Source organism: Mycteria americana, chromosome 6 (assembly GCF_035582795.1).
Source record: "Mycteria americana isolate JAX WOST 10 ecotype Jacksonville Zoo and Gardens chromosome 6, USCA_MyAme_1.0, whole genome shotgun sequence".
NCBI lineage: Eukaryota > Metazoa > Chordata > Aves > Ciconiiformes > Ciconiidae > Mycteria > Mycteria americana.
In genome coordinates, this window is record NC_134370.1 from 21,976,083 (window position 1) to 21,987,155 (window position 11,073).

At 41.2% G+C, this 11,073-nt stretch overlaps 1 protein-coding gene across 1 annotated transcript; it reads left to right on the forward strand.

Annotated features, from left to right (window-relative positions):
• The first annotated feature begins 2,434 nt into the window (after positions 1 to 2,434).
• Positions 2,435 to 5,451, forward strand: GDF2 (growth differentiation factor 2). Its single transcript, XM_075504104.1, has 2 exons — positions 2,435 to 2,780; positions 4,511 to 5,451. The coding sequence occupies exons 1-2, from the start codon at positions 2,435 to 2,437 to the stop codon at positions 5,449 to 5,451; spliced, it is 1,287 nt and encodes a 428-aa protein (XP_075360219.1).
• The last annotated feature ends 5,622 nt before the right edge of the window (positions 5,452 to 11,073 follow it).

An 11,073-nucleotide genomic window follows, 5' to 3' on the forward strand; every position in this document is an offset into this window, starting at 1 on the left:
CTGGACAATATTCATATATTTGTGTATCACATTAATTAACAACTGTCTCACTGCCAAACCTCAAAGAGCAGCTTTCAAAAGGAATTGCCACTGAATGAAACTGTTCATTGTAAAGTTTCTGCAAAGCCGACACTTGGCCTGACACTATTTGACAACTTTATATATGAACTGGAATTCTGCATATAACAACCCCCACAGCATTTGCAGAAGACAGTGTTTAGGAGAGAGGTATTTATATAGATCACTTGACTTAGCAGCACTTCATGCAATCAAAATTCATTTTAAGGTAGACAGATGCAGAACTTAGTACCTAGGCACAAGGAATGGAGGCTGCTCCCACTGAGTAAAAGAACGCACTCTTGAAAGCCGTAACTCTTATAACAATTTTGGTGGATATGATGGACTTATGGCACAGTATGAGCATCCAGGGTGATGCTATGTAAAGAGAGCTAATGAAAGCTTTGAAAAGATACACGCTGGAGTAGTGAACCACATAATGAAAGGAGATTTTATTTCTCCATGTGACACTGGTGGACTGCCACTAGAAAACTATGCATAGCCCCAGTGTTCACCTTTTCAAAAAGACATTCAAATTCTGAAAGAGACAAGAAAAAGAAACAAAAAGTTAGAGAAAATGTCTTCTAATGTGACTAAAAAGCACAATCTGTTTATTTTATCAGAAAGCAAACTGAGAAGTAACTTGATTACACTGTACAAGTACTTTGACAGAGAGAAAATGCCAGTGCTATGGGGCTCCTTAAGCCAGCCGGAAAGTTACAAGAACTCCTGTCTAGAAGGTGAAGCCAGGCACAATGAAATAATAAATGAAGCGCTGTGGGTTTTTAAGTGTAAGTGACAATCTTTTAGAGTAACTGCTACAAAAATTTAAGAAATCTCCAATTCTTTGACATCTTCAGATAAGTTCTGGAGACCCTTAAAAAGTTATGTTTTAGCCAAACACAAGTAATTGGGCTCTGCATGCAGGTAGGAAACACACAGGCCTTGAATAAAACGTAACAGTCTCACTATGCAGGAGACCAGGATCAATGCCAAATAACCCTTTCTGACTCTACACCATAGGAACATAATTAACCAGAATCTTGGATCCCAGTTGTCACTCGAACAGACACATAAGTGAGTATTTGAGAAGTCTGGGCTCACTTTAAACAGTGTGTATGCACTGCTAGAAAACTGGAGAAGAACGGCCAGAAAGGACAAAATCTTGTCCGCATCTTTGCAATGAGATTTTTTTTATGTGAAAGCTCATAATACTATTCAGACTTTATGGCATGTGTACAGTATGGATTGAGTTGTGCTTAGAAAAAATGATACATTAATAGTATGGATAAAACACATATCATTAGATTAAATCATAACACATTCATTAGGATAAATAGCAAGTGATATTTCTGTCTATAAATAAACGAGTTTTTTTTATTCTATATCATGAGAAATTCTATCATCAGTCTTGTATTTTTGCCTTGGCCTATTCTTCTCATGGCTAACAGTATCTTCATAGATAATCTTCTGTATCTTCACGGACACCTTTTATTTTCCATGTGGCCTTAGAAGGCCTACTTCTGTCTTCATTTGAGGTCACTGAAATAACAACTGGTTGTTCTTGGACTGGATTGACCATCAAGAATCTAAGAAATATATTACATAAGATACTATAAAAACAAGACTAAATTCCCATACACCAAAGGAATCAAACCGAAAATGGACAAGCCTGCAAACAACATGAAGCAAACTTGACACAAAACAGATATGTCACTGTGTACAAACAATAGCTCTTGGCTGATAAACGGAAAGAAGTTTTAAGGTTGTTTGTATTGTCATGAGATCATGTCTTGCAGAATCACAGGTCTCCATCAAATGATCACAGATTTTCTCATGGCATGCAAAGGGACTGTAATAAAGATTTGTGAGATGTTATTTACTAATAGCTAATAGAGTAACTTTATTCTAGATCTCTATTTTCTAGTCTAGATGAAAACAGTGTAATCTTCTACGTCCCTAAGAAAGCTTCTCTCTGTGTTGGCAAGGAAATGATAGAAGAGTGTAATTAAGCAATGATGACCCTAAAGTGAAATGTGGATTCTTTACAATATACAATGTCCTTCCCACCAGCCACATGTGTTTGTCAGATGTTTATAGAATCTTCATTAACTAAGAGCTTTGCTAGATAACAGAAGCTGAAGCATGGCATCAATGACTCTGATAAGGGCAAGTGTACAACCAATCTGCTTGACAACTGACAAGAGGCTGGGGTTTGAAGCAGACTGCAAAAAGAACACAAGAAAGTGATCTGCAAAGGGCATTCCAGTTGTTTGCCTTCCGTCTCCCTTCCTCTGTCTGTAATGAAACAAGATTTTTAATCAGCTAAAATACCATTGTTCTCTTGTCTCTCCATCATAAAGTAAATATAGAAGAAATGCATTATTTTGGAGTATTAGCTGCACTGTCTGTTTTCAACATCATTGCCTGTTTGACAAGAGGCAAGCCTTTGGAAGATTGGGACAAGTTATCAGCTACAGGAAAGTCTGATGCACACTTTCATGATCCTGGGGAAGTGGAAGATGAGACTCATTTCGACTTTAAATCTTTCCTGGAGAATATGAAGACGGATTTACTAAGGAGTTTGAATTTGTCAAGAGTCCCCTCACAAGTGAAGACCAAAGAAGAACCACCACAGTTCATGATTGATTTATACAACAGATACACTGCAGACAAGTCCTCCATCCCTGCATCCAATATTGTAAGGAGCTTCAGTACTGAAGGTAGGAGAAGTCCTAAATATGTGGGCTAGAACTTTTGAAGAAGTGCTTGGACAGTATGTACTCACATTCTTTTGAAATTCAGAGGGAATTGAGTGCCTAACTTACACAGATTCTTTAGAAATTAAACAGATCATTAAAATTTTGCATTGTAGTCTTGCCCTGTAGTTTCTTTCAATCTTTAAAAAAATACAATTACCTTTAGTTTTCTTCTTTCATATTTTTACTGTACAATATTCTCTTCTCAAATGCATCAACTGAGATGATGCACTGCATAACAGGGTTTACATGAATCATTTCTCAAAGCTAGAGATTTGGGACTGAGTTTTAAAGTTAAAATGCAAACATTTGATCATCTATAATTGAGATATCCATGCTAGAGAGCTCTTCATTCAGGTGGGCTCTTCTCATACTGAAAAACCACAGCAGCCAATTGAGAAATGTGTCTCTGGATCCAAGTAAGGAACAGCAGCGCTCCCCCAAAATTCTGTTTTAGATGGAGAGATTTATATGGAAATGGGTAGTCAAGCTTGTCTCCACTAAAAAAATTCAAGATCCCTGTCTGTGTAACTTTACATAGACTTTTGAATCTCCATCAAAAGCAGCAGTAAATTAGTTAGAAGTAAATGCAATCCTTGTGATAAAAATGAGACAGGGAGAATCAAAGCTTCTGTTTATATGAAAAATAGACATACACAGGTAACAGCACTATGGAGAACTCCAAATTCACAAATTAGTGCCCCTAGTCCTGAAATGGAAAGAAACCTTAACAGTATGAGCTAGATTAGTTTCCATATCTCACTCTCCTCTCTGACTGCTTTAGTGGGTAAACACTGTGAAGAAGTGCCAACATTAGCCAAGTGAAATTGCCCTAAAACCCAATCATGATTGAGTAACTATCTTACATTGACTATCAAATAGATTTCAGTCAGTGATGACTTTTAAACATTACCAATCTGATCTTCCAGCCAAATATCTGCCACTCCCAAGGCAGAGTTGCTGGTACTGCACATACCTTTGCAGAAAAAAAACCAAAAAACCAAAACCAACCAAACAAAAAAAAACCCCACACAAGCTCAGTGAGTCCAGCCTGGAACGGACTGGGACCTGGGCATGAAAGGCTGTTTATCACCAAGTCGCAATTTAGACAGACTCTGAAGCTTCAGTTCAGGATTTTAAAAAACTTTTCTATTTCCCCAAACTCCCAGTAATCCAAGCTGCTTTCAAAATTCTTTGAAGACAACAACAAAAGCCTCAGCACAGCTAGTTCTTAGAGACACTTAAATATGTAGTATACTTCTCTGTATTAGGAGGGCAGTTCATCTCATTGCATGATGATAAGAGTAGCAAATTCATAGGTTTTTGTAGGAAATCTTTGTGTAAAAATCTCTTCAGGAAATTGCTAAGTCTGAACACTCCCCAGATGCCTTATATATGTACTTAATACTGACCAGCATCATCCACAGCTTGTTCTAGGCAAACTCTTTATGCTCTCCTCTGCACACTCACCTGACCATGCAGTCTTGGTGAAAATACTACCAACACCAAGGACCTCCATTTCCACTTTTCACTCCCTGCCCTTGAAACTTGGCCAGAAGACTGTATTTATTTTTTTTTAATGCTGGGTAGCCATGCTCTTATTTTATCCCCAAAATACATCCTGAGTCTTTTAAAAGCAAGTTGCTTGGACAGTCAGAAGCACTGTAACCACGTGTTTTAATTTCCTATTGCAGATGTTGTTTCTTTAGCTTCACCAGAAGAAAATCCATTTCAGAAACACATCTTGCTCTTCAACATCTCTATTCCACGATATGAGGAAATCACCAGAGCTGAACTGAGAATTTATATCTCCTGTCACAGGGAAGTTGGGTCTCTCTCTAGGCTGGAAGGCAACATGGTCATTTATGATATTCTAGATGGTGACCACTGGGAAAACCCAGAAAGTACCAAATCTTTCCTTGTCTCCCACAACATCCAGGACTGTGGCTGGGAGATGTTTGAAGTGTCCAGCGCTGTGAAAAGATGGGTCAGGGCAGACAAACGGAAGACTAAAAACAAGCTAGAGGTTATTATAGAGAGTAAGGCTCTGGGTGGTTTCACTTGTGGGAAGCTGGATATCAGTGTTACCCCTGACACTAAAAATCTGCCCCTGTTAATAGTGTTCTCCAATGACCGCAGCAATGGGACAAAAGAGACCAAAGTGGAGCTCCGGGAGATGATTGTTCATGAACAAGAAAGTGTGCTAAAGAAATTAGGAAAGAACAACACTTCATCTGAAGAGGAAGAACAGGGAGAGGAAAAGGCCATCACTGGGGCCCACCAGCATTCCTCCAGAAGCAAGAGAAGCATCGGAGTCAATCACTGCCGGAGAACCTCCCTCCATGTGAACTTTGAAGAGATTGGCTGGGATTCCTGGATCATTGCACCAAAAGATTATGAGGCTTTTGAGTGTAAAGGAGGTTGCTTCTTCCCTCTGACAGATAACGTTACCCCAACAAAACATGCTATTGTCCAAACTCTGGTGCACCTCCAAAACCCAAAGAAAGCTTCCAAGGCCTGCTGCGTTCCAACCAAATTGGATTCAATCTCCATTCTTTATAAGGATGATGCTGGTGTGCCCACTTTGATATATAACTATGAAGGGATGAAAGTGGCAGAATGTGGCTGCAGGTAGTATACAAGGCAGAATCTCTAAGAATAAGAATACCCCACTTTTTGTGCTCTGTGTAAATCTGTACATTAGTGATGCAAACGAAAATCCTTGCAAATAAGGTTTGGAGCAGGGTATGGGGCTGCTTGTTGTTGCTGCTTGTTTTAAAGGAAAACTGGCATTTAAAGAATGGCAATCATTGTAAATAGCCTGCATTATATACCATGGCAAAGTGAATACTGGATTAAAATATTGTGAGATTGAATGAACTATGCATTATTTGGCAACAGTGATACAATTTGAATACCTTATTTCAACTTCTATGTTTAATCGATTCTGTTTAGGTCACAAACTAAAGGATTTTCAATGGGGATTTAGGATGTCCTGTAAATGTTTAATAGGTATTGAAATCTAGTTCTCTCAGCCAACTCTGACATTTTCAACTTCTGTAAAACTCAGTAAACAGAATTTGGTCTGCATGGTAAAGTCAGGAGTCTAAATCCTGCAAGCCTTTTCTCATACCAGTAATCTCAGAGGCTTTTACAGGCAAATTATTTACTCCTGTAACTGAAGATTTGCAGTATTCAAAACAGAAGAGACTCTCAGTCTTATTTCATTCCCAGGTTTCTTTCTGTGGGTAGCAGGTGCCTTGGTTTCAGCTTTCTTATCCTCAGCGTCCCTATTTTTACCTCTTTATGGCACATACTTGAATGATAAGAAGTGCAGCCTTCCGCTTCTAAGACACTGTTTCCTAGGAGGAACAGCAGCCCTTATCTCCGCACAAAGATAAGGAGCTACTTTGACCTACTGCATATTCTTAGTATTTCTTCACAAGAACATGCAGTCAAACGACGTTCAGCCTTAGAAGCTGTATCCTAAGAGCAGTGGGGGTTGGCAGAGCTCAGCACTTGTGAAAAGCCCCGGCTACTTATTTAGATGCCTAAATATGTTCTTTGGAGTCTGACATTAGGCTCCGATTTTTTAAAAATTTCTTCTTAGGAGAAACTCTATTTTTCATACAAAATTCTTTCACCCCTTAGAAGTCTGGGAAAAACCAAAAACTTCTATCTGTGTTCTATGAGACTTATACTGCTGTATGGGAAATATACTATCATACAATAGTTCTCCTGACTTCAGTTGTATTTTCACTAAACAAGGACCCCATCTTTCCTGCAATTAAAGTAAACTTCCTTTGATTCTAATGAAAGTTTTGCCTTTACAAGAACAGACGAAGTGTCTTCTGTTGGTTTCAGGTGATAGGCATAAGTGCTGTACAATGCCACCATAGTCCACCTCACTTATACTCCTCCACCACCTTCCACATACACACACACACAAAAAAATCTATCAGAGAACACTTTGATCCAAACCCACAGCAAACTACACAGCTGTTCAAAATGGTGAAGAATATTGATGAGGCAAAAATCTAAACAGTAGCTTAATGTGTGGAAGCAACAAGATTTAAATGGATACATATGTTTTAAATTAGGGCAGCCTGTGGGCAAGACTAATTCATTTGGCATGAACAGGTCAGCCTGAAATCTAATACACAGTTTATTTACTATTGTTAACTTAATACAGAGCAAATAGCAGGTGAGTGTGAGCAGGACGGTTGTAATTCCATCAAGAACTGCTGGTTACTTCACAAACCATGAGCACAAAGCATGATTCACCATAATCCTTGGACTGATTTATAGCCTTCTGCTTTAGAACTGAGCTGCAATTGGATCAGATCCAAGATCTGGGTCCATGCAAACTTCATCCATCCATAGCTGCATGTCATTAACCTCTTAAGCTTCCCGTGGCAGTCCTCTCATTTTACCACTCTCCACTGGCTTCTGTCATCTTACAGTCATCGTTATGTCTTCCTCCTTTCAGAACTCCCTGTATTCTCTCCTTGTTTTGTTCCCATCTCCTAAGCTCACAACATTTTGCACAACTTCTCTTAATCAACTAAAAGAAACAACCAAACAAGCACTTGGTGTGACCACATTAGAAAAGTTATTCACCCATGTATCAAGGTAATTGTAGCTGCATACCCTTAAGTTATCTAAACACAAGGTCCTAGTTGTATTTTTACTTCACTGAATATAGGACTTTGTCCATAATTAAATGAAAACGTAGGGAAGGGGAAAGACCAGTCCACATATGCTCACAACAGAGAGAAATTCTCAAGAATCAATTTTTCTTTTTTTTTTTTCTTCACATTCTGAAGACAAACGTTGATCTTTGTTTTCCAAGCTTACTTGGAGAAAAATAAAAAAAAAGACTCAAAGCCATTTTTGGTTCAAAAATTCCAATCCTAGCTATGCTATCAGAATTCCAGAGAAGCTCTACAGATCCCATCCCAAAACTGTACTACAAGTCACTTTGGTATTTCATTTTTGGTATTTCAACCAAAAAAATCAATTGGTCTTCCAGCCAGCTTTAACAGTCACATTCCCATAGCTTAACATTTTGGTTGGTATGGAAGTAAACCAGAACATGAACCTTTCCATAGGGTGATGATCAGGGTCAAGAAGAAATGAGAACCCAGTAGTGACTACAGATGCTACCTACAGCATGGCTGAAGTGTGTGTCAAATTTATGTTTGGGTTTACAGCAGCTTGATTTAGCAGCTTGATTTATGTAGGTTTGAACATCTGATTTTAAACAGTTGCTCGAGTTCCCTCACATTTCAACTGCTTCGGGACGCAATGAATCAGCCAGGTGGCCGAGATGTGCTAGAGACTACACAGGTTGCAAAGAGAAGGCAAAGCACCTTGCCCCCTGCTTCAAGCTGGGCCCCATCAGATACTGAGAAAACCCTCTCTCATCACTGGATTCCGAACATCAGCCAGCAGCTTGCTGCTACTAAGGAGCAGGTTGGGGCTTGTGCACTGTTCAGCAGATGTACAGTTAAAATTAAAACTTACTTGTTCAACACAAACACATGGCCAGAGCATGCCCTCGTACTCAGGCCCATTAGCTATCTGTGTAACAGCCCTGTAACATCAGAATCACCAGCTGACTCCACAGCCAATTTTAAGGCTACCCTATAGCACTTCAGTCTTAATAGATAAACATGGTAAGCTGGTGGAAGCTGGTCAGGAGATATAGCTGTTGCTATTTTTACATAGCTTCCCACCTTGTCTGTGTACACAACAGGCACAATGTCCTCTGATCTCATCCACTCCTCTGGGCCATGTCACAATGCAGAACAGCAGATGCGACTTATCACTTAACAACAGACCACCAGCAATCACTAAAAGTCAAAAAGATCTCCATTTTCACTATTCTTTTCCACAGATGAAGAGGCAACGGCCTCATGTGAATCTGGAGGTGTTCAGCTGGTATCTGCTCAGACACCTTTATATTGGAAAGCTCCTGACAATATAGAAATGTTAAGCTAGAATTGCTGATTCCTGATATTCAAAATAATAGGTTTTAGACTGCCTCTCAAGGAGGCTTATCATTTCAGACACAATTGTGCTCTAACACAATTAACGCTGCTCCCAGACCACTGCTGATTCTTCTCTCCAGCCTCCTCAGAGCCTGGCCATTACCACATAGGTAATGCACGTAGGTGCACAGTCACGCACCACGTAGGTCCACACAGGCGTACAATGTGAGCTCCAGGAGGTATCAGTACCTTGCTGTAGCTCCTCATAGACAGCACTGAATCAAAGTTTGTTATTGCAAAGAAGAGCTGAAGGGTAGAGATGGGCACACAGAACAAGCTGGCAAAGCCAACAAATAGTAAATGAATGATGTCTGTAAGGCAAGACCCCAACCTCAAACAGCGTAACAACAGCTCCACACCCCCTCTGGCTGCTCTGAACAGCTAACAGGACACTGCATCTGACTACTAACCACCTCCCTTCTCCCTCTGTTAACTCCCCAATGTACCATTCGTTCTGTGTTTAGCACAACAGGGCGGGTCCCTCCAAAGTCTCTAGAGAGCAAGGGTCTCAAAGAGCACTGCCCGTCTGTCTGCGGGGCTGGAGGCTGTAACTGGAGGTGCCTGAAGTGCAAATCTCGTCAGTGCCACCCCGGGGCTGACTGAGGCCTACAAACTGCCTCAGAACCATCTTTGGTCTCTCTTCGGCCTCCAGTGCTTTCTCTAAACCCTGCCTCCATCCTACCTTGGTGCCATCGCCGGGCTGTGAGGGGGCTCCAGGCTGCCCCCGCCGCACCATCGCTGGGCGGCGAGAGGCCTCCGTGTTGCCTCGGCGCCATCTTCAGGCTGCGTGGTGCTCCTGTGCCAGCTCTGTTCGTCAGGCCGCAGCCGTGTTCACACATTTTCTTACTCTCCCTCACGATACCTTAAAATCTCTCAGCTTAAAGGTGTCTCCTGCCGTCTCCCTCTGGGCTGCCCCCACAGCCTTTTTTGCCCTCCTCCGTCTCAGAGCTGCCCTACTGCCATGTCTGCGCTGGTTGCTGCCTCCAGGCTGCCTCAGGAACATGTTGTCCCTCCAAGCTGCCTCAGAGCTGCTCCTGTTTCTTTTTTGTCCTCTCCCTTAAAGCTTCTGCTGGACCATCAGTCATAATTCAGCTAAAAGCCTCACAGGAGAATGGCTTCAGTATAGCCCTGGAAAATGGGACGTCCCGTGTCAGTCCTCTCACTGAAGCGTATGGTTTGGCTGGAGCCCAGCAGACCCGCCATTAGTCCTCACAAAAGCCTTGACATTGGCCCAGCACACCAAAAAAGCTGAGCAAGCAACGTCCCAGCAGCCTGGGCCTTGGTACTGGGATGGCAACCAAAACTTCCAATCCAGCAACAGGAGAGAAACCTAGTTCTTTACAACAAACTAGATAGCTTAAGGTGCCAACAGCTGGTCTGCCAGGACATGCTGGGCACTTCCATTCTACATCAGCATGGCGGACAACAGCACCAGGACGTGGTTGACCAGTCATCAGGTGTCAGGCCCTCAGGACCTCAACACAGTCAGTAGGAGCTGGATCGTTTGGTGGCAGCCATTCGCAGTGCCTGGCCACTAAACAAAGGCTACCATGGATGACTGGAGTTCTCGCTGTTTCAAATAGTAACCTCAGGATAGGAGGGCTCTTGACGCAGTATTTAATATTCACTATTTATTATTGGCTAACTCTGGTGCACCATGCTGAACAAACATGTAAATCTATCAGAAATTTAGGATCTAGAGGATACAGACAATGTAATGCAAACACATTGCATTATGCATACCGATTCTCCAAGGATTGCACATCAATTTCCCCTTCTTGTTGAAAAATTACTTGCCAAAATTCAAAACGATGTTCCTGACTTGGTTCAGGTTGGATAGCTGTAGTGCATTTTCCTGAAGCCCTCCTGAACCTTCTGCTTACCTAGAATATGGCAGTTCATCTGTTCAGCAGAGTCGGTCAATGTGTTTATCACAGGTGTGCTCTGTGAGCTGTGATGACTCTCCACCTGCTCCTGGCTGAAATTAGAGAGGTTTCAAAAGGGGAATATACATTTTCTATCCTCCCCCAATCTTTCAATAAAAATATAATTTGTCTTCTCATTCTTTTTTTCCTTTTCTCTTTCTTGGTCACTGTAAAAAGAGAGAAGGGAAGGGAAGGGAAAAGGAATATTAACAGAAGAAAATTAAAATCCAACACATTTTGGATTTAAGTTTTTCTTATTACAGATGTAATCATTAAAGA

What these genes read in the sequence shown, in the direction of transcription:
- GDF2 (XM_075504104.1), top strand. Translation starts at nt 2,435, where the DNA reads ATGCATTATTTTGGAGTATTAGCTGCACTGTCTGTTTTCAACATCATT. An exon ending in AAGGAGCTTCAGTACTGAAG is followed by an intron (nt 2,781 to 4,510) that starts GTAGGAGAAGTC and finishes TTCCTATTGCAG; the next exon opens with ATGTTGTTTCTTTAGCTTCA.